General features: G+C 35.8%; 1 protein-coding gene across 4 annotated transcripts in view; it reads left to right on the top strand.

The window, feature by feature from the left end:
* LOC119074385 (amyloid-beta-like protein) overlaps positions 1-25604 on the top strand; it is a 104969-nt gene that overhangs the window by 26778 nt on the left and 52587 nt on the right. For all 4 annotated transcript variants that reach the window (XM_037180501.1, XM_037180502.1, XM_037180500.1 and 1 more), the window contains exon 2: positions 8850-9020. In XM_037180501.1, coding sequence (XP_037036396.1) covers positions 8850-9020 — 171 coding nt within the window. The remainder of the gene's footprint in view (positions 1-8849; positions 9021-25604) is intronic.

Below are 25604 nucleotides of genomic sequence, written 5' to 3'. Positions count from 1 at the left end.
CAAACGACCATTTGCAGGTGATGAGAACGCTTATTGAGAAGTGTCGTGAATACAACATCGACATAGTCTTGCTATTCATAGACTTCGAAAAAGCTTTCGATTCAGTGGAAACATGGTCGATATTGGACGCATTAGACGAATGTAGAGTAGACTCAAGGTACTCCAACACAATTCGATATGTGTACAAAAATGCTACTTCATGTATAAAACTTCATAAGAGCACGGAGAAATTCAGAATTGGCCGAGGTGTAAGGCAGGGTGACACCATTTCACCGAAATTATTCACGGCGATTCTGCAGAGTATTTTTAGGAAGTTAAACTGGAGTAAAATGGGATTAAAGATAAATGGAGAGTACCTGAGCAATCTCCGCTTCGCTGATGACATTGTACCGATAGCAGCGAATCTAGGTCAGGCTCAGCTTATGCTACAACAGTTAAGTGAAGAGGCGAGCAAAGTTGGCCTCAAGATGAACTTATCGAAAACAAAAGTCATGACCAACATCGGGGACGATAGAGAAATCAAAATTGGTGACACTGTCATTGAACGAGTCGACAGCTATGTATATCTAGGACATAAACTGAAGTTAGGTCTGGACAACCAAACTGCAGAAATAAGACGTAGGATTGGTCTTGCATGGGCAGCGTTCGGAAAACTCAGACTAATTTTCAAAAGCAAAATGAATAATAGTCTGAAACGCAAAGTTTTCGACACTTGTGTCCTTCCAGTGCTCACTTATGGAGCGGAAACGTTAACTTTAACAAAAGCATCCGAAGATAAATTGAGAGTGACACAAAGAGCCATGGAACGGAGTATGCTTGGAATAACACTCAGAGACAGAATGACGAATCAATGGATTCGACAACAAACCAGGGTCGTTGATGTCATGGAAAGAATAGCATCTCTGAAATGGAGCTGGGCGGGACATATTGCAAGAAGGACAGACGAACGTTGGACCAAAAAGATCATGAACTGGCGACCATATAAAAGACGAGCTATAGGTAGACCACCAGAGAGATGGACAAACGGAATTAAGAATATTGCAGGTACAAACTGGCAGCAAATGGCAATGGATCGTACGAAATGGAAAGAAGTTGGAGAGGCCTACATCCAGCAGTGGATAGAAACAGGCTGAAAAAGAAGAAGAAGAAGAAGAAGGACATACCATACCATGCATTCCATGCATAAGTATCGATTTGAAAATATTCATTTTGAAATTCATGTTTGGTGCAAATTATTGATTAAAAAAAACGGAGAGAAACAAAATGTGAACAACCAGATACTATCTAGGTCGTAATGACAGTTTGAACTGAACTGGATAATGCTATGAATTGTCATATTCAGTTAATCGTTCCGATTTGAAATTATTGCATTCGAATTCATTGATTTGTTCAGCCTTGTAAGAGCCTTCTAAGATAACGTCGCTGCGAGAGACGTATAAATGTGGATTTTTAAATATTTTCATGTGTGCTGGACGGTCGATTTTCTGTATTTTGATGTGTTGTATCACGAGCGAAGCGAGTCACTTAAAGAAAAGTTTTCTTTTTCTACCGAGAGTTTCGATGAGTTTTAACGGTTTTTGCAAATTTTTTTCAATTCTGTCTCAAAAGCGTCTCAATATTTGAATTAAACTTTTTGTGTGTAACACTCCCTAGCAAGGAGACAATACTTATTTCGAACTATCTTCGCCCCTTAGCTTGACTATGAACCTTTTGTACCATTATTTTAGAATGCAATGTCAAAAAGGTGACATCTCATTTCTACCGTGTGATTATCGTCCCATACGATAATATCTCCCCGGACGATAATATCGCCCAGAGATGAAATTTTGCAATTCCGTGCAATATTATCGCTCAGAGAGTATATTATTGATCGAAAAAGCTGCCATTTTCGCATAGAACACTATAATATCTCACAGAAAGAGCTAATAGCACACTCTAGGCGATATGTTGCCCTGAAATTATTACACTGGATAGTAATACCACAATGGGTGATATTATCACACACAATTTTGTGGACGACATTATCATCTTCTCGGCGATAATATCGCTTTTTCGTCAATATCATAATAACATATCGTAAGGGACGATAATCCTACTGTAGAAATGACACGTATTCTGTCAAAACCCATCGACATTTTTGCATTATTAGCTCCAGTGTACAGAGTCGTAGTGTCGGAAAATCAGAATTTCTGTAAACTTGAATAATATCCTGAATGTATACAAATTGATGAACTCACATGAGTGTTTTCAATGAAACTTTATCTTTTTTTTAGTTCACTTTAATTAGAAAAAAATCCAAAACCTCCTGGCACCAATCATTTTACAAAAGAATAACATTAGATGCCCTCGGAAATACTTTTCATACCAATTACGTTAGACAAAATTTTACTTAACCAGTCGCGGTGAACCAGTCGCCCACAATCTGTGTTTAACTGCCAAGCTTTTACAACAGTTCGACTTTACTCCACATTTTTAACTTATAATATTTCTGCGAAAATGATGCTTCCACCATAAACCATGAAGAGTTGCTGCGAGCTGTGGTGTGTGTGTGTGTGTGTGTATCTCAAAGCCCATCCATGTAAAGCACTTTTTTATGCTAACAAAATATTTTAAACGTTTCTTACCGTAACGGCAAATAAACATATGACCGAGTCCATGAATGAGGGGAATTCGGATTTATATATCATCTTCAAGATGCGAGACTTTCAGACGTAACCTCATCGTTTAATGTTTCGTTCATTCATTCATTTGTATGAGATTTTTTTAACGTGGATGGCATCTCTTGACGTGGATGGAATTTCAAACGGCCTTGAAGATGATCTATTATACTAACGCACTTCAAGCATGAGTGGTATTCTTCATATGGTACTGAATCTTGACAGTGTGTCATACATAAAACACTATAAAATACCATTTCATACAGCTGTCACTACGATCACTTTTGCTCGAAGTGTATTGATTATACATAAAATTGTTGTACTAACTATTCCATCGCACAGCAAAAGCGAACTTTAAAAATTCAAAAATTGCTGATGTCATCCACCGTATGGGTAAACATAACCGCAACCAGGGCATAATTTTAAAATTAAATTAAATTCCTAAAAAATAGGACCTGACCTCACCGTAAATATCAAATATCAAAACCACATGTGTGCACAAAGTAGGTGTGTTCCCGGATCATTTCGAAATGGCAAACGTCATCCACAGAATTGGACGTAACCTCACTTTAAAAGTTACCGAAAACTTTAACGAAAAAATGACGGTCACCATTTCAAAATGACCTTGGAACCGTTTCATTTGCATTCGATAAATCTGTGCCAAGATCATTTTGAAGTGATAAACATCACCATGCCAATTGTCAACCTAACTTTAAGAATTGTCGTAAACGAAAAACAGGAAATCAGTTTCTGTTGAGGTTACGTTTGTTCCTGAGGACGTTATTGAATTTTATTGTACAGTATACATCATGGACGTACAAACGTAACCTCAAATAATTTTTCGTTAGGTTCTGTTTAAGCTCAATCTTTTAGACTCAATTGCAAGTAAATTTATTCTTTCAAAGCAAACATGCTTGATAGCTTTCGTGATGTCTGACGTTTCAAACAGCCTTGAACAGGATGCATTGTATTTTCGCTAGTACCGTAAAAAAATGTTGAAAATTTCGTCTGAACGCCTGGAATTTGTCATATATAATATGTATACGGATGGTGTGTGTATGTATAATAGCGGTGTGGGATGGTATTCAGTTGAAAAAATTTTCTAATGCCAAGGTACAAATATATGACTAAGAAAGTAATATTTATTCAGGTTTATAAGAAGCGACAGTAAAAATTATGATTTTTCCTGGTATTCGGGGGTGGAATATATATCATAGAAACATTTCTACAAAAAATTGTGTATACAGCATAATACGACGTATACGATATAACGTATAATATTACTGTATCGTAAGTGATGCGCTCCGAATAAATATGAAAAATAAATTTATTTTTCTATTTGCAATTTTATGTGTTCGCCCTTACTTTCGGAGTTTTACTATTGCGGAATATGTACACAACATTGTTATAGGGTGATACGAGTATCGCATTATTCGTTTCGATGTTCTTCGATGTTTCTTTTAGAAAAAATGTAAAATGCTTGCAGGCACAATGTTGACAGAAAATGTATGAGCTATCTGTCAAGCCGAGAAATGTCACTCCGAAAATTTTGTGAAAAAACACATGCTGAGCGAACTTGGCGAGTGTAACCGTTTGAACGTAGTCTGGGTACCATGGCATAGTAAGGTTCTTGGGAATGAAACTCGCCAATCTAGTATCGGACAGTGGTTTTATAGAATAAGAGTCAAAACCAGGAAGCTAGGAAAACTTTGGTTGCGTAATGGCTGCAACAAGTGCATTAACAACTATGGAATTCCTACCAAGGAGGTATTCATATTGAGCTATTCCGATCAGTTGTGACGAAGTCTTGTAGTAATGAGCTCCTCAAATTTACAAGATCGGAAATACGGCGAGTAGTTGGTGCGATCCCAAACCACCGCAAGCTTATCATCTATGGCACCTATTCGTGTATATATCTTTAGGGATTGTCTGCTTAACGCTAATCTCAGGATTCCCACCTTCTCAACGACTTCTTATCGAAAACAGTGAAATTTACCTGATAGAAGTAGGCTCAATGGAAGAATCCTCTCAAAACTCCTAGTCGCTCTGAATTGGGCAGTTGAAAATTTTGACGTGAATGACTTGAGCTGTTGCACCAAATGTCGAAAAATAACTGGATTTATCAATGAATGACAGCCATTAGCATCCAAATTTCTAATAATAACCACCCTACTCTATGATGATGATGGTGATGATACTACTCTGTATGCTTATTCTCTGCTATGTTGTGCAATATTGTTATACTTAAATATTTGGATGACGATGTATGATCTTCGCTATGTATAATAACGGCTCAGATAGTATGATGCTACACAGTTTCGTTGTTTAAACTTTATCTTGTTATTTTCCCAACAACCCAGCTATCTCTTTGCATATTTTGATACTTTCATGGGTAAATCTTCAATTTTCGTCTCTTTTTATTTACCCATTTTATGTGATACTTGAACATGAAATGAAAAATATAATAAAGTTCTTAAAAATTGGAATAAGATACTCTGGTCTGCTCTATATATATCTCTCTCTCTCTGGCATCCAATAAAGTAAAGGACAATTTCTTTCCTTTTTTGCACACTCTATCCAATTTTGTATTGTCCTCTTAGTCTTAGTGTCCAACATTATACTTGATTGTAATGTAGTTGTTGGCTATTGTTGGAAAGTGGTTCAATGTAAAGATGAACAATCGTCTCAAGTGATTTCCGTCCGGTAGCAGGAAAAATCTATGAGATTAATCGTAATTCAATCCTTAATTTGCACCTCTGTTCAATAGTTATATAAAGATATTTACGACCAGAGCGAAGCGAGTTGAAATTTCCCTTTTCTCCCAGAGGTAAGCACAACGTTTTTCATGTGTGCGAGGTGTTACTTACCGTTTTTCTCCACGAAACAAAACTCATCCATTCACTATACCATTTTCGACATAAACAAAGTGACAGTTCGAGTGAGAAAAGTTGTATTTTCTCGTCTCGGTAGAGAAAGTTCGGCACTTTTCTCACTAGAAATGTCATTCGACCAATCGTCAATGAAACGAAATCAAATTGTTTATTGCATTGGTGGCGGTTTTGTTGTAGGTTCCCAGATACTACTCAGCTGCTATACTAGTTCATTAACACAAAATGCAATGAATAATCCCATTGGCTGTGACATATATAATCAAATTTAGCAGGCTTTAGCCTGTTACATACGGCGAGCATATGACCAGTATTATTATCGGGTCTATTACTTCCCTCGATCAAATCTTTAATCGCTTGATTTCAAATCATGCATTTCAATTTTTTTAACATGCATTTTACTATAGATCATCTTCAAGGCCGTTTGAAATGCCATCCACGTCAAGAGATGCCATCAACGTTAAAAAAATCTCATACAAATGAATGAATGAACGAAACATTTATTTTTTTATTTTTCTTCCACCAACGGGTTAAACCTTACTGGCGTATTTACAAAAACGACGATTCATTAACATACAGAACAATTTCAACAATTTAAAGATCAAAATTCCAATTTAAACCGAAGCCAAGCGCAGCTTGGGAGATCACAAATCAAAATCAACTGACAAAGAAGAGAACTAAAGTTTACACAACATGAGAACAAATAAGAAGACGATCGTTTAACAATTAATCGATTTACATCCCGTCTTTTTCATAAAATTTTCCAACGTCACTCCTACGCTTCGTCTCGGCTTGTCGACAAAATCACGAATGCATACATTACTAGGCCACGTATTTGAATCCATTATTGACGCATACATGTCATCTGGAACGGTCACTTTAAACTGTAGAAATATCATGTCGTTCACAGTTCTACCGGCCGGCAATAATAGCGAGACACGGATCTTATTTCTATCGATTTTCAGTTCGTCCACCAAGTAATTTTCCAGGTAATCAGTTGAGATGCCTTTACCGATATTCGAAATGACCACACTTTTCGTACGATTATGGATAGAAGTAGCAGCGGGCGTACCGAAATTTGAACCGTTGAGACACTTTTCGTTAGTTATAAGATCGGTTTCGTTTCCTTTAAGATCAATATCGTCGAGCTGATCACATTCCATACGACGATGTTCAGTGAAATTTTTTTTACGATGTTCTATATCTTGCTCATGTACATCAGCAGCGTTAGACAAATTTTGAGCAATGTTTACGGTACCGATGGTTTCAAAAAGTTTGCCCATCAGGATCCTGAAGCCATCCAAGAATTGGAGCAAGTTACTGGACAGCGAGCTCGATAGACGTTCGATTGACTCGTTTATGCCATTTACCACAGCAGAAATGTTTCTATTGCTATCATTACAATGATGAAATACCAATGGATGTTTGGGGAGTTCGTCACAGCAGTCAGCATGGATTTCGTGACAGAAACACACTTAATGTGAAAATGTTCGCCGCAAACACCGGCACAAGTTATGAAATCACAATTCGATATAGTGTTGTTACAGCTCTTACACTTGGACGCCATCCTTACAATATTGTTCAATTTGTCACGTTCAGTACAATAGAATATCGTTTCGTTGTGTCAATGCAGACAATGACTTCTTTCAAATTGCAATTTAAACCAAATTTCACGTAAATTCGATGAACTACGACAAATCACCACTTAAATCGGCAGCAAATCGACTCTTTAGTCACAAAACAAATGACTCGAATAATGAAAAACGAGAGCAATTGACAAAAACTTAAGATTTTCAAGAGAACAACAGCACACGATCGATCCGTACAAATGTCATTTAACGAAACTTAAGTGAGGTTACGTTTGAAAGTACAGTAATTGAAGATGATATATTACCCAGAGCTTGTCATTATTTTTGTCGTCGTTATCAATAACAGATGAACAGGCATATGTGACAGGTTAGCAGCGGAATGGAGTTTTCTACCGCCTGAAAACACACTTTCCAACAAAAAGCTCTAAAAACGCCAGTTCAAGAACTAAATCTATTGCATCACTTGTTTCAAACAATTTCTTGTATTTAATACAAAATCTTCAATGTTTTATACTTAAATAAAGCAATCATTGCTGTTGTTGTTGTCGATAACAGATGATGATTTTCATAATTCTCTTGTTGAAAGTCTTTCAGAGAGAAACTAGCGCTGTACAAAAGTTTGTAGAAAATCGTTCTTTTTTTAACTAAAAGTGTTGTTCGCAAACTTTATCCATATTCGAAATGAATCTGCAGAGTTTTAAAAAACTTGTTCCGAAAAAAATTTCATGTTTTTTTGTGAATGCCGCAGATAAAATTAAGTGAAACTTTTGCGAGAGATAATGCATTCATTTTTGGAATCGAAAGTTTTTTGTTTGAAAAAAAAAAAATCAAAGAACATCGGACGTAAAGAACGAATTAATCAGAGTCTTTATCACATACATAAATGAAAAATTTGATGAGGAAGTCGTAAACAGCCGACAAAGCTGGCTAAAACATTTATCTGATTTGATTCTTTTTCCTTCAACCAACGAAATGTGACGGCCCCAAAGTACTAGACTTCAACGTCTTAGAAACGCAAGTAAATTTGGGTTAAAGTTTTGGAAACAAATGTCTAAACGAGCACTAGTGTCGAAAAGGGTTTCATTTCAATTAGCGCCTTTCATTTGTGAAACTTAACGAAACTTTGCGAAACTTAACGAAATTTTCAAAAATATCACAAATAATTGGCTCTGATTTTGATATTTAAGCTGCAATGGCAGCCACTTCGCTTACTTAAAAACAATAGAAAGTGGGAGGAGCTTCGTGATCGTAAGTGAAGAACTAAATGGCGTAAGTGTATGTAGACCTTTAGCTGACTGTTTGAAACCAAATTACAAACAAGGAACTGCGAAGGAAATAAACACGACTCTGATCAGAATACCATTTTGTCTAATTGCTTCTCTATCCCTTATTAAACATTTTCTCGGATTAAATTGTTGAGATTAGGACCATCAAAGTAGATTTAAAATGACCTTTCTTCTGTAAGTATTGTGTGGGCGAGTAAAGTCTGTACACCCTGTCATGTTTCATATGAAAGTTTGGTCCGACTTTTTGATTAATTGAAAACCAACTGACGAAACTCATTAACCATTCAAATGAACCATTCCTTCCACTCTATCAAATGAGCGAAAATTATTCTTTTTTTTTTTTAATTGTCTACAACTTTACAGCTTACCATAAACCTTTCCAGTAAACCCGTCTAAACATTTTCTCTCAATTTTTCTTTCGACAAACAGGCAGCGTCTCCTCGATGGGAACCACAAATAGCTGTACTGTGCGAAGCCGGCCAATCATATCACCCACAACATTTATCCGAAGAGGGACGATGGACAACGGATTTGAACATAAAGACACCTGGCACAACGTGCCTAAGGGATAAAATGGATTTACTGGAACATTGCAAAAAGGTATGTAGATTTCCGTAGTTACTCTTGATTTAACTTGTGAAAGGATTTATTCGTGTGTCACATGGAATACACTACCACACACGGAGTGGTACATACGTGTACGTTTTCTGAGGGAATGGTTGTGTATTTTGTGCACGAATTCGTACAATTCGAGATGCCCTATAGACATTGGTACATTCTTCGTGTTACGATGTTTATATATTCGAAATGACGAAAGGGGCAAAAAAAGAAGAAGAAGAAACATTTATTTTACCTTGTAAATCCCTTTCAATTGCTTTATGTATATACCGAAACCGACAAAAAACAAGTTCTTGTAATGAAGAAAATTTGGATTCGGGGTTATATGGTAGAACGGTACGGTATAGAAAAATAGAAAACGTGGCAGAGTGATAAGTGTTGCGAGTTCAAAGTCTCAGAAAAAGGGTCAATAAAATTATTTACCCTTCTGTTAAGGTTTTTTTCTTTCTTTCTGTGCAAAGCCAGAGGGTAGTTGTGTGTTTGATTCCTTTAGGCATATACTCGTATACCGAGCCAGTAATCTGGCGATTGGTGTACTTGTAGTTGTCATGCTGGATTGCTTTTTGAATCATGGTAAAAGATTCTCATGTCATTTTTCTGGTATTTTTTTTTGTATTTGATTGTCAGCGAGACACAAAAGAAACAACTGTTGTTTTCACAAAGGGCTATTCTTTGCGAAAATGTTGACAGTAGGATTTTGTAAATTTTCGCACAATTTCGCAAATTTCGCGGAGTTTCACAAATTTTCGTTAGGTTTCCTAAGTTTCGTGAAATTTCGTAGAGTTTCTCAAACTTCGGAAAATGTCTCAAAATGTCTCGTTAAATTTCGGTTAGGGATGGGAGACGTTCAAAATTATCGATAATATCAATCGAAAGAAATTATCGATAATCGATTAATCATATCGTTATCGATAATTTGATAATTATCGATAATTATCAAAATATCGAAATTCGATAATTATAAAATATCGATATTTTGATATTTATCTGAAAATTCATGATAATATACCGATATATAGGAATATACCGATAAATATCGGAATTTCGGACCAAAATATCGATATATCGAATTATCGATATCTTGATAATTATCAAAATATCAATAATTATCGATTATCGATATTGTTTTGATAATTTTCGCTAAAAAAAGTCGATAATTATCGATTATTGATAATCGATAATTATCGATAATCATTATCATTATCGCCCATGCCTAATTTCGGTAAGTTTTACAAAATTTCGTTGAATTTTATCTGGTTCACTCATACAAACAAAAGAAGAGAGAGGCCAAGAACTTCAATCAAGAAACGCAAAAAACATTTTCAGTGTGCGATTTGAATTGTTTGACCTTGGAAATTTAAACACAATCTTTTGAGCAATTTTTAAAATTTTGAAGAACAAATTCCTAAAAATTCTTGAGCATTCCCGGATAAATTCCGAATAATAAGCCCTGCTTTTGAGGCGTGAAACTGTTTATTTCGACGAATTGAAGATATCATTTACACTGGGTTTTTAAAGCCGATTCTTTTCCATGATCTCAGGTGGAAATTCTTACATTTTTAATAAAGCCGTACGCGGCAACTGTAGCTAATGTGACGCATAATAATTTCCCTTGATAGTGCTGAATGATACATTTACATGCAAAACTTACAAACAGCACAGTGGATATTCCCAACTGTAATCGAATATTCCATCAACAATAAAAAAAAGCTTCGAAAAAAGCTCAAACAATAATAACCAGCATTATCGGCTGGATATTTAATTTACTTCTGCTATCGTCACATCGCCCTAATGGATTTATTTTTTTCCCCATTTCACGACCCATAAACAATATCTCCTTCTGAGTCATAAAATAAATCATTGCTCATAAGTTGGGATTATTTTTCCTAGGTGTTGTTTTCATGGTATTAAAAAAATATTGATGGTGGCGCATTCTTACTCATCGGGTGTTGTATGTGTACGATGCATAAGTTGTGAAAAGCTTTAAAACAAAGTTTTTTTTTATGGGAAAATTTATTGTTTGACGTGTGTTTATGCGCCATGGGGTGATGAATATTTTATTACTGAAGTAGAAAAAGTATTTAAGTGTGCAGTGTGGTTAGAGCCGCGTTGTGGTAGCAAAAGTAAATAAAATATGAATATGATACGGCTGGGGGTTATATCTGCATTTCGTTTCACGTTTCAGCTTTTTTATCGTTATTTAAGTTTTGCAATACGATTGGTATTCGTGAATCGACGATCAATTTCACATTTGAAAAAAAAATGAGAAAAAATTCAATTTTAGAATTCGGAAATTTTGCTATTCTAGTCGGATCGTGTGCTGGTTCTTTATTACATGGATTTATACAATAGAAAACTCACGCCCGCCCATAGAAATTATGGAAATCACCGAAAACCCTTGAATTCATTATTAGGCCACTGTATAGACCATAGTGGTTAATAACTGCGTAGCAGAGAAATGCTAATGCGCTATTTCCGAGGACACATCGCTGTATATTGCGCAGCTCATCTTGTGCTATTGAATGGGAAAAAATTCTTTCCATTTTGACGTATTGATTCACGGTGTAACATATCAGCGAAGTGGAATTGTTCTTGGAATCTTTGAAAAGTATTTGACACTCCTTGTCACAATTGACACTCCTTGTCACAATTGACACTCCTTGTCACAATTGACACTCCTTGTCACAATTGACACTCCTTGTCACAATTGACACTCCTTGTCACAATTGACACTCCTTGTCACAATTATTGTCACTTCTTGTCACAATTGACACTTCTTGTCACAATTGACACTCCTTGTCACAATGTACACTCCTTGTCACAATTGTCACTCCTTGTCACAATGGACACTCCTTGTCACAATTGTCACTCCTTGTCACAATTATTGTCACTCCTTGTCACAATGGACACTGCTTGTCACAATTATTGTCACTTCTTGTCACAATTGACACTTCTTGTCACAATTGACACTCCTTGCCACAATTGACACTCCTTGTCACAATTGATACTCCTTGTCACAATTGACACTCCTTGTCACAATTATTGTCACTCCTTGTCACAATTTTTAACACTCCTTGTCACAATTGTCACTCCTTGCCACAATTGCCACTCCTTGTCACAATTGTCACTCCTTGCCACAATTGTCACTCTTGTCACAATTGTCACTCCTTGCCACAATTGACACTCCTTGTCACAATAATTGTCACTCTTTGTCACAATGGACACTCCTTGTCACAATTGACATTCCTTGTCACAATAAACACTTCTTATCACTGTGACACACCTAATCATGCTGATAACCTTTTGCAAGGTCCTGTGTGGTGGATTAGTGTATCACAGGGTTCATTATTTGGAATTTTTAGGAATTTTCAGAATTTTTAAGAATTTAAATTTCGAATAATAAGCCACTAGTGGGCGAACAGTTGTAATAATGCTTACCAAAAAAGTACTCCGTGTGAGAGACAAAATTGAATTTTTTCAATTTTTCCTTTGTTTATTTGACAGCTCGCTCTCTTACGGCTCTCTCACGGAGTACTTTTTGTTGAGTGGAATGGACACTTAAGTTTCGAATGGCGTTAATGACCCTCTACGTTGTGGCATGCCTGTTTTTTTTCAATAACCAATAAAATTTCAGTTCGTGGGCTTACAACAACTCCATTTTCATGGGAAATTACCCTTCTAACTTCCGGCATTTTCATCCACATTCCGAACTTATTACGAATGACGTTGACTAAATGGATTTCAAATTTAAAAAAATGCTTATCAGCCCTTGTCGACATTCGATCGGAATTCATCCGATTTTCGAATTGCTCACTGCAATGCACACTTCAAAATTTTAGGCAAACATATTGGTGCGTTAATAATCGCTCTCAATAACCCAATTGAAATTGATGTCCATAATTTAATCGGAGGACATTAATGGACAAACATATGCTTTCGGAAACAGGACACTTCATGCAAATGTCGTTGTGTGTACGAGAGGAATTATGTCTATAATGCACAATTGTTATGAAGAGCAATTGCCTGATTTGGAAGTTTATATTGATTACCGTGTACACACAACTAGTCTGTAGTCTCATCGTTTTATGGCTATATGAGATTATTGAATTGGATTTATGTACTCCGTTTATATACAGAGACACACACCGCACATAATGAATGATTTAGTGCTGTTGTTGTACATCTAAACCACGCGTATTTACGTGGCGTAGCCGTACCGTATGTATACTGAATGGCCTGAAGAGATTTATTCGTGTGTAATGTTAATGCTATGTTCCATCACGGTCAAGAAAATCTTCCCAGCCATTAAGCAATCTACCAGGGGTTAAATGATTGTCCGTTCGGATTTGTTTAAATTCGCCTATCTTGTGTGGCACTACTAGTTTATCGGGGATATTACGGATTTTGTTTTGTGTATAATTCCCGACGGCCGGCGGTCCTATCATTTTGTTTTTCTCTTGCAAGGGCAGCAAGATGTATAGTTCCCGTTCAAGATACTATTCTGTTTATAGCGTTAAGTAAGTACATCTTGTGACTCAGGTACGTGGTCATAGGTCACTTCTACTCCACAATGCTTCTGTTGCTTTTCGATTACAAGTTCGCCGAACTAGTCAATTTCTTACCACAACTTTCAACTGCTCATATCTCAGTGTAGGTGAATTTTAAGCCCATCTGCCTCTAAATTACCTTTACAACGACACCCCGCACGATCACGTAGCGTTCATGTATCTGGTAAGAACTCTCTAAGAAAAGTGCATATCTTCGGTTTTTGATCGTCTCCCGTGGCTAGTGGAAGCATCAACGAATTTGATTGATAGTAGTTTTGGCTCCTAAGGACCTTACAAGATCAAAACATCCGCTGATAAATACGTCTATTTCAAAAGAATCCCTCTCGTTTGAATCCCAGAACTGGGAATGCAAAAGGCAACAACTGGCTTAGCATAAATAGGGTGAATCAGATGGTGACGTCCGAATGAAATTCAACAGAAATAGCAGCCGTCGATCTCATTATATTATGTAGCTTTGCACAAACAACACGGTATACTGATTTACTCCGAAAAGCTCTTATTCATTCCGTTGGATGAATGGTGCTATGTGCACAAATCTTCTTTAATTCTAAACTAATTATTCATGGAAAAAAGTTTCCTTTTTCGGCAATTAATTAATGCACAAAACTGAAAACTTTGTTCCTTCGCTGGTAAATAATGTATCCTCCTCCCTATCTCGCATATATTTACTTATCATAATAATATTCCAGTATGCTTTAAAGCTCAAGTACGGTATACATTTCAGTGTAAATGTAGCTGGAGATATAAAATACAATAATTTTGCATCTGGAAAATTTCAAAAACATGTTTTCGTTACACTTCTCTCGGTTTGCTGCAGAGATCTCCAGTTTCATTTGTGCTACGAAACTGTGATATTCTTCGTCTTAATATGGTATACTCGTAAACAATATTATATTGTGCATAATGCTTGGCATATAAATAGTTAAAATACAACAAAATACTTTAGTGTCTGGAAGATTTGCTACACACAGGCGAAAAGGGACAAAACTTTTTGCGACAAATTTCATATTTCGTTACGTAAGAATGTCTTCTGTTTTTCACTTGTGTTGTTGGTGAAAAATGTTTTCGTTTTTTTTTAGTTTTGAATTTAATTTAGATATGGGAAAGTTTGAGCAACGGACCAGGAAATTATAATTTTGCTTCCCTCTTTTTTTCACAAAAACATTCGCTCTGTTTTTCGTTACAAAATTATGCAAATTGACTAAATGCAAAATCAATTTCAACACCTTGCAATGCCATTGGTTAGTTTTTGTTTTAAATTATCATGCAGACGTGGCAGACGCAGCAGGTTAATTGTAACAAAGTGCAAAAAACGTAGGGTTGACGTCAGTGAAAGTTAGGCAGTAATTCGATTAAGCTGTTTTTCAGCTGGTCGACTCATACATACAAAACTGCTCATTCGTCTTTATACGGGTGAAATAGTTGCGTCCACGCACGTTGTAGTGGTGAAACCGTACAAAGATGTACGAGCTGAAAAACAGTTAGATCAAATTCCTGCCCAACGTTCACTGACGTCAACCCTACCTTTTCTGCACTTTGTTACAATTTTCATTTTTCTTATAATTCACTCATGCGATATGTCAATTTCTACATAATGAAGTAGTCTGTATGAAAAAGTCTAGCGAAATATAAGACAATTGAAGGTCAACTGATCGACTTGGGTTAGAAATACATTTTTCCAAACCAAATTGTAAGGGTAATAAAGCCGTCAGAAAATAATTAATTGTAAGGCAATGAAAGCACCGCCTAAAAATCTTAAACTTTTGCCAGAAAGCATACAAATAATAAACAACAACTCAACAGTCGACAATCCCATTTGTTCTGCGAAAAAGGTTTCTCACATAAATTCAATGAATGGATAGAAATGGTTTTATAAATTCTCAATGCTAGACTTAATTACCAATGAGTTATACACAAAAATACCACCCCTCTTCTGTCTCAGTGTCATTGCCACTCGTTTTGTATGAAGAAAAAACAAAACATTTTCCTCTTAAATACAACATTCGAACAGAACAAACGCATTTAGGATTATCAACCAAAGTATCATTTATACACACAGGCATTGCGAGCAGGCCTGGAAAATACCGACCATATATTTTGCCAACCTATCAACATGATAATGAAATTTCGGGGTGAATATATACAAACACTCGACATTGTAGCAACAAACGTTGTGCGCAACACAAACGATTTCTTCCTATTTTTTTTCCGGTTAACTCATAAATTAGAGCAAATCACATTTATCCAGGAAACATAGAAGACACAATTTATCTCTTTTAAAACGACCGAACTCCAATTTCGTATATATTGTAATGTGTGGAGTATGCCAACTAGTATGACTACCAGGGTCTTATTTTTTTGTGAAATTTGTCGAAATTTGTGAAATTTAACGTAATTTGTAACATTTAACGAAGCTTAACGAACTTTTGTAAATTTAACGAAATCTTTTAAATTGAACGAAGCTTTTCGAATTTAACGAAACTTTGTGCATTTTGAGAAATGTTGCTAATTATAACGACATCTTTCCAAATTTAACGAAATTGAACGAAACTTTGTGAAATTTATCGATAAGATGGGATAGGCCTGAGTTGCATTACCCATATTTTCGAGAGATTTTACAGTTGTGAATTATAAATCGTATGATTCATCTATTAGAACATAGGTGTCTCTAGTAGTTGACATTTTAGCATCACGATTGTGACTTACGCATGACGTACAAGAACTGTGCTCAGCATTTTTTTTGTGTTTTCTTAGAGACCTATTACGATAACTAACGGTATCGTGGAATCTGGCGCACGGTGCCAAAAGAACGCTTTTTTAACTAACTGACGTAAAAGGTGAACTCGCACCTGCAAGTTTATTGCTTCAAATGCTTTTTAGCTATGTCATCGACTTAATGACTCATTTTACAAAATTTTGGTATCGAAAAATCGTGTGCGAGTTCACCTTTTACGTAGTTGAAAAATGCGTTGTTTTAGCACTGTGTGCCAAATTACCTCACGCCTAACTAACAGCAGAGACTAATCATTTACGATTAGGAAAAACCCTATGAACTATGTCTGACACGGGAGTCGAACCCGTGACATATAGGGCGTGATTCCATCGCTCTACCTGGACACCTGGTTATCGAATATAACTAAATTTGGCGAAAACCTAGTTTCATAATTCTCGCAAATTTCACAAATAATTGGCCCTGATGGCTACGTGTACACTACCGGTTAGGCACGACTGAAAACTATCATTTAATATAGTATGTTGTCGAAGTAGGTGAACTGTTTCGTATGGATGGAACGGAGAAGTTTAAGCCATTTTAGGCATATAAATACGGGTGGTAGGTATTGATTACAAAGAAAAATGATGCTGCGATTAAATGAATTGTCAGATTCTCAATTCACGCCCCAGACACCGAAAATATATAATTCCATTCATCAAAAAAGAAAGTAAAGTAAGAAAATGATAAAAGGGTGACAATGAAATTAATGCTCTTTTGCAGAAAGCTCCATTTGTCGTTTATTGGATTCAATTGAATCGATGTCTCTAGCGAGAAAGGGAGATGATTTTTTGGGGGTGGTTTTTCTGTTGTTCGCGCTGATGCTGAATTTGCGAATTTATATTGAACTGACATTCCTTTCAGTTAGTTAAGTTTTTGTGAACTTTTGACGGCAGTCTTTGATTTTTTTTAATGTCGCGACGGCATTAATTTTTGTTGATTTCATAATTCAATTTGTTTTTCTTGTTCTTTTATTTTGGAATCGAATTGTTTTTCTTACCTTTCTGCGAACTTTTCTCTTTATGGGACAGTAATTCAATTTCATGCAACAAGAATATTTGTAAATGATTTTTAGTCCGGATCTGTTTAGGAAACATCTACCTAATGAAAATGGGATAACATTACTTGATAGGGGTGAGGTTTACACGGGCTGTCCGATTTTTATCAGTGATGCGTGTAGATTTTAGCCTCTCACACATTACATTCAGTTTTGTTCATGAAATGTTATCGAAGGTGTCATCGATTCCCACCTAATAAGATCGTCATAATGCAAGGTTTATTTCAACCTTCAATAAAAGCCTAAAACATCTTACCACAAGTCAATCAACGTCAACTGTCTGTGAGAACTTCCCACCGAGAAGATATTCTTAAAAGACGAACAGGGCAAGTTTTTCTTCCCATCAATCACATGTATATAGTTTTCGATGAGTATACCGCGCGACGTTCAAATATTTATAATTCGATACGTCCTCTTTCTGAATGATTCATCCAAGGTTTACCACAAGAAACACAGTCGACCCTTAAGGGCATCTGTGTTTCTTACATTTCGGTGTTCTGTTTCCTCTTGTAATGATAAGTAAACATCATCGACTTTTAAAGTTTTGTTGGCGCTTAAGTAGAAAACTTTGAAAAAAGTATTTCGCAAAGAGAATTTTGTTTTTATTGCTGGAAATTCCTACGCTTTAACATGATACTCCGCATTGTCTATTATATTACACACAAAATAAAGCATCGCATTTTGAGCATCCTTTTAAACTTGTAATTAAAGTGTCAACTTCACCAAAGGGGATATGGCTGTGTATTATACCATGGCAGTATGACGGAAAAAAACTGCATTATTTACTGGGAAGGCCGTTTTTATGTCAACAGCAAACATGTAATCAAAATATGGTTTTAACAAGCGCATGCATAGAAATTAAATAAATGTTGGAATGACGCTTTTGTGATCTGAAAATTGTTGACAGAACTTTAGTGTTAGAGTTATTGGAGCGGAGTGAGCAAATAAACGTTTCGTTTTAAATTAAAGGCCGTTGATATTCGAACGCACGAGTGCGATGTTCGAACACAGTCGGTGAACTGAAATTCTCATACATTTTTTAAATATTTTGACTGATGGCCCATACATTTTGTGTCAAGATTTCATTTCACCGGCTGGTTGTATACTTGGCTTTAGTCGAAACAAAAGTTAGAAACGAAAAATATGTGACCATACTATTTGACCGAGTAGATCGACAAGACAATCGCACAAACATTGAGTACAATAGACGTTTATCTACTGTAATATTCACAATTTGGTGACAGTTTTAGAATCAAAATGAGCTAGATTTAAACACGTCATTCTTTGAACGTCAATTTATGAACTGAAAATTTCAATAATGGTTCATTTGCGCACGGCTAACTTCGATAATAATTTCTCATTTATTCACGGCGAACGTCGATAATTTCAATGAACGTCAGCACAAGGTATGGTCGAATGTCAAACTTTGTATGTAGCGGAGGACATAGCGATTTCACATAAACAAACTCACCTCTCATGAGTCCTCCGGTTTGTATGAACAGACCATACCTGGTTTGTACAGTCATTGGATAATTTTACATTTATTCACTGAAAATTGGCAGATTCTTGACGGTGTACTAAATATGAGATTTGTTTGTTGGGAATATGAATATTTGACAGTGTCATGGCGTGATGTTTCAGTTCGATTTTTTAAATTAGTTTTTAATTGTTATTATATGACATTACATTAGATAAAACCTTGTTCGTAACACGGTAGTAAATGGGGGGGTTTTGCGCACACGATGTGTTGCCGAACTCGCTTCGCTCGTATCTCACATCTAATGCATGCGCAAAACACTCCCACTTACTACCTTATTATGAAATTAGCTATAAAAGACATTTTCCCACCTCAGCTGAAAAGCTTTTCTTGTGAAGTTACTCGGACCTTGGCTTCGCCTCAAATCAACAAAATTCACGCGACAACTCGATTTTTCAACTTTTCTGTCCTAGTGACGTAATGGTTATTCATGACATCCAATACAAAGTATTAGGCCCCAGATGTGTAATAATGACATCTGTTTTGAGCATAAATCTGCTATCTGCTACAGACCTAGGGATAAAAATTTAAAAACTCGTTTTCGTGTGTTTATTGACCTCTGATTCGCCTCGGATCAGCACGAAAACTCTAATTTTCAATTTGTTTGTCCCTTGATATGTAAACGATTACAGTTTTCGTGTGTTTGAAAAACCGTCGGCCTCTGATGAGTCACACGAATTCTTAGCATTTGAGGTTTTCACCCCCAGAGTGATTATGAATTACTGTTGAACATGCTGAAGACATACATTTACCGTACTGTGCGCCATTCTCAATACGTAGCTCAATTATATTCTCACTGCAAATAGTAATTGCCCCGTAAATTACGGGGAAATTGTTTAACCTCCACCTAAACGAATGTTCATAAATTATTTAAAATCAAATTTCAACTAATTATCTTGAAACGTTTTATGTTTTCCGAATTTATTACCACCGACAATAGAATATGTAAAATTCATGATTAAACTGACACACATAGCGCATTACAATGTAACGTTTATGTTGCGCACATACATGTAGAGACACCAGTCCTATCATGTTATATGTTTGAATGAATGACACACAAATTGTGTAATGATGATAAGTGTAAAGCTGTGTTGTATATTGTGCATCATCGCAATGTAACAAAACTCATCAGCAACGGCAAAAATCACTCTATCTGCTGGAACCAAACCAGACATTAGGAGTATGTTAAGATATCGTTCGAGCGACGTCTTCGGGTGTTACATAATGTACATGATGTTTTCGGATACATATAACCGACATTAGTTTTAAGACTTTCCGGTGGGGTTGGATCGAGGGTTGGAGACTTTAGAGACTAATTAAAACACAGGAATTTGTGCCAAACGTGTACCCTGTGACTTTATTATACCCGAAGTTTTGTAACACATAAAGTTAAATCAAAATCCTTCACAGCACCCACCATACCCCTGGTAAATATTATGTGATTGTTCTGAACTTTACCATGAAAGTTTGGTGTATGTTTTCATCCAGATACAGTCTCATGGTATACATGTGGGACGATGCACCTTATACCACATATTATACACACAATAACATCAAAATAGGTTCTGATAAACAACGTGCAAAATTCTGTGTTATACATATAAAAACGACACGTAATTTTATCTCATCGTACACGTTACAATGAGTTTACCTCCACACTTCGAAAATATGGACACAATTTATTTAAGGAAATGAGGCTAGGGAGAGGGAGATAGAATGATATGCTCTATAGTTCGACATTTATTTGAACAATTCCGTATAACTCATATGGGAACAACCAACGAGTCATTACCCAAACGTTATAAGTAAATAACTGGATGGCCATTGCAATTTATTTCGTAGGTGGGAGCAATTTCCTAATTTCCGAAGCAATTATGACTACATAATGGGATGTCGAATGAATAACTTAATAGACTAAATAGACTGAAAGGAGATGGCCATGCGGAAGTAATTTCACTGTGAAATCGATGATGAGAATTTTCATCAGCAAAATGAAAGTCGAACGGCAACGGATTACGATGTATCGGTTTGGTTTATTTTCAGATCACTTTTAGACGGAGATGTATATGTGGTTGAATCTAGTTGAGGCTGGTTTGGAGTATTTATTGCCAGGTTTGATGTATGGTTCAATTTGTTATGTGAATGGTAATCGTAAATACGTTGATAAAGATGGTTCATTGAAGGGACAGTTGTGCGTACATTAATTTTTCAAATAATAGGAGAGAAAATATCGAACTTCCGAACTGTCATTAGACAAAACGTCAACAGAACGTTATTTTCTTACGGCCTTTTGAGTGGAGGAAATAAGGTAAATCACACCGCACGCATTAAAAGGAATTTTCATCCGTGTGACGTGAATAAACTTATTTTTTCTTAACTCAAATGCTGCGAGAAGATAGCGTTTTGTTGACGCTCGCGGTGGTGGCAGCTCAGATTAGAAAATTTTTATTTCTCAACTCTTGTTAATCCAATGATCACTTTGTTTCTTGGACAAAAATAGTTATTCACATCACACACGGATGAAAAATTGTGACAGTTAAGACAGTTTTTTCCATCTGTCACAGTGACGTTTTAAACGTCAAATGAAAGTAAATTTACGAAGTAGTAGATAAACTACATACTTTTGTTTGACGTTTAACACGTCACTTTGACAGACGGAAAAGACCGAATATTGATACCACCAGTCACAATTATGTGTTATAATCGGGTAGAAAAATGAAATTCCAACTCGCATTTCTTATTTTCTCCGCTCGTTAAACAAGTAACCATTTTCGAATTCGGTATGGTATACGAGCTTAGCCATACCGTCTATTTCACACCACTTACAATCTTTACATTGCATACGTACGAGCCTCTTATAAGCCGGAAAAAATCGATAATTTTTTCTTGGTTGTCTGGAATACAGAAAATGTTGTTAAACTTTGACATTTTCAAAATTGGACTTTTAAATTGAAGCTCGTTTTCTTTTGTCATTCATTTTATATTTTCAATTTTTTTCTTCTCTACGCCAACGAAACCTTCAAAATGTAATATCAGCCCTATAGACCCATTATATGTATGTTTACGATTACAATTTCAAATATAGCAAACTGACATAGTGCGCCATTTACCTTTGATACACTGAAAAGGTCAAAGACCAATGGCTACACACATTCCGTTTTTTTGTGTGTGTGGACTGATTGTGGTAGATCAAATATTGTTCATCAACAGAAATTTTACATTTAAATGGAAAATATTTAATCTGATCAAATATTTTGTACAGCTATTAGTGCTTAGTACAACTATTTCTTAGTACAACTAGTGCTTAGTACACCGCACTAAGAATTAATTCTTGGTGAACTTAAGTCACGTAGCACGTTGATATACCGCACTGAGCATCAATTCATGGGCAACTTAAGTCACGCGTTGGTAAATATGTTGTGAGGTTCAATATTTCTTTCAGTAGGGCCTATAGCCTCTGACGTAGTGTAAACATTCATCAACAGATCCGATACAAAATCTTTCACTTCATTCGTTTTGGCATACATTTCGGTGTTGGTAAAACCGCATAAAAACCTAACAATAAATTGTTAATTTACCACTTAGTTTTGCCATATCCGTCGATAATTGATGACATAACGCTCTGAAAATGGTTTCCGTTATTGAATTGTTCCGTACCTACTGTAGCAAATTTAATATTTTCGGTCTCAATTGTCTGTTACTGTTATTGAATTTCTCAAAATTGAATTCCAACTCAAAATTTATGTCGAAGGAAGGCTTTCTGCTAAACTTTATCGTTAGAATAACTTTTATGTTTGAAATAGTTTGCCAATTTACTTGATATGGAAGATCAATAGGTTATGTTCAATGTGAATTCTCGCTATGCATCGCTTATTAATGCAAAGTTTTATAATTAGAAAATTGTCGAATTTTGCAATTCCATTTCGTATCGGGTATGGTCATGCAAGAGTAACGTTTATTGAAATTTCGCTGCTCAAATATGAACATTTTAAAAGTTTATGGAAGAATAGATGGAGGAAGAACTTAACTTTGATATTGTTTTGTCAACAAACGACTGCGAACTCGAAATAATTGTATTAAATTTTCAAATTAGATTCAAGAGTATAGATTAAGTACTCGATTGATCTTTATAGTTTTATGCTTCAACTTACAGCCACATGATCTATAATTATAGTTGCATAGTCCACAATATATACAGGGAGCAGCTATAAATATAGATGCGGCAGTCAGGCAATCAGTAACGATCAGTACAGGGCTTTTGTATTTTTTTTTTCTTGAAAGTGATGTTCTGTTGCTCTCCATTTGATAGTTTTAGTGTTGATAGTTCGTTGCAGGGCCTATTTTTAGACATTTTATTTTCCAGAAAAAAATTCCGAAAAATGTTTCAGAATTGAAATTTCCAAAATAAGCCCTGGATTGTGGTAATTTTTGTTTTGGAAATAAGACCTCAAATTGGGTTGCAAAAGGAAAATGATCTATTTTGGCACAGGCATCATGTCCGGAGCGATAGCGGAGGACTCGACGCAGTCTAATCCCCAAACAAAGAACGAAGAATATTTTTTGAGACGCGGCAACTATGTAAAGCCAAGAATTCTGCTTTCGCTAAAATGTCCAATATCGTAACTTATTTTTTAAATATTCTCACTTGAAATACAAAGAAAAGCAGCTATCACACGCCTACCAAACCACTCGGGAACCGGAGATATTGCGTTTTCCAAGTCGTCATTTTCAGTACAAATACATGAAAAATGGCATTCTCGAAACAATCAAAATCTTTCAACTCAGATGTGCGGTGGCACGAAAGTTCGATATAAACGCCATCTCATCCCTTCGTTGAAAGCAAAAAATGGAATAGAAAGTCGGGCCATCTGTTGTGAGATAGTGAAAATATTTTTGTGAAATACAAGAAAATCATAGTCAACCATTTAAAAAAAAGATGTCACTGGCATCGAACTTATGTGCTAGGCCGCACGTCTAAATGACATTACCTCCTCACTATATTTACCTTGGAATTTACCATAAAAGAACCTTTTAGGTTGGAACAAGTTAGGAAAATATTTTTTTAAGCATATTTTTAGGGGACATCCATAAAGGACGTTCGTAATTCAGTGTTGACAGACAGAATTATAACTCGATAAGTTCGCATTTTTGGACGTTAAATTCATGCTCTCATTTATGGATGGTTTTTCCGTTGCCGGTCCTACATTATACTCCTCAGAAATTCATACTAATTGAGTTATCAATGATTTTAAACATTTATGGCAACACTAACCCTGAGCGGTAGTGTCTATTTCAGCATCTGACCACTTACTTCAAAATGTTCACTCGGAGGACTCGAAATCGTTCGAGCTTTGGAGTTTCATTCGTAACGAGCAGGTTGATTCAGCCCATCTTATCGACCCTGTATAAATCTAATAGAAAGTTGTTGTGTGTGTGTTTTTTATGCAACAACAAAATCGAGAATAAACTTTTGTGATATGAAGTGCACTTTGTGTAAAATTTTATTTTTTGCTATCTCGTTAATGCCAACAGAAATTTCAATTGAAAATTATGGTTGAGTGCAATGGTAAAGCGGTAAAGAGTATAAATGAAAGAAAAACGAAAAAAGAAACTCAAAACGAATGGTAAAATAACGCAGAAATAAAACCAAAAGAGAAGAAGTGACTAGACACAAAAACAGAAAATAATCGCTTGTTTCTGGCAAAAAAATAGATTTTTCGATCGAAATTGTATTCATATTTCGTGTACAACCAGCACCCTCGAACTACGGTATTAAATCGGCAATAAGCCATGGCGAACTGCATATATATCCAAAATAAATCAATTCGAATTTAAATTCAAATCACTCAAAGGCGCACATAGCGTTTACTTTGTACCGTATACCAGCATTGGTTGGAGGATATAAGAAAATCAATATGACAACTAAAAGCTGAACTCGATCATATTTTCTCTGGTAACGTACATAAAATGCAATATTGAAATTGGTAAACGATTTCAGACTATTTTGGATACAAGATGCATGTTATGCATGAATGCAAGTCAAAGTGAAATTGTTAATTTCTCGTTTGAAAAATTAATCCGATTCGTCTTCCGTACAGGCGTACGAATCTTATGAAACATTAGCGCTAGGGGCGTAATAAACGGAAAATAGGAGAAAATTAGAAATTTCAAGAAGAACAATTTCGCCCGAGTTGGAATTTCCCATTTGTCCCGCTTTTCTCCTCGAAACAAAAAACATTGACTCGCCATACCATTTTTAGAAAACATAAAGAAAGTGACAGTTCAAGTAAGAAAAGTTCTTTTTTCTCTTCACGGCAGAGTAAGTGTTGCAATTTTCTCATGATCATTGAGGGGAGAAAAAAAGGTGACAGATCTGGGTAGAAATGGTTCATTTTCTTACCTGTCAAAACAAGAGTTAGAAAATGATGTTTCCTGCTTTGTCACTAGGAAATACACAACGTTTTTCACAACAAAGCTCCCGAAGTTTCAGCTGAGATGATAAGGTGACTATTTTCTTACCTGCGTTGTGAAAAGCGCTATGTTTACCTTCAGGGAGAAAATAGGAAATTCCAAGAGCGAAGTTCACTTATGGCACAAAAATTCTGCATGCAGTCAGGAAGGATATTTGCAT

This window comes from Bradysia coprophila, unplaced genomic scaffold, assembly GCF_014529535.1.
Source record: "Bradysia coprophila strain Holo2 unplaced genomic scaffold, BU_Bcop_v1 contig_151, whole genome shotgun sequence".
NCBI classification, from domain to species: domain Eukaryota; kingdom Metazoa; phylum Arthropoda; class Insecta; order Diptera; family Sciaridae; genus Bradysia; species Bradysia coprophila.
The sequence above is the reverse complement of the archived record's forward strand: the minus strand, read 5'-3'. Positions and strand labels throughout refer to the sequence as shown.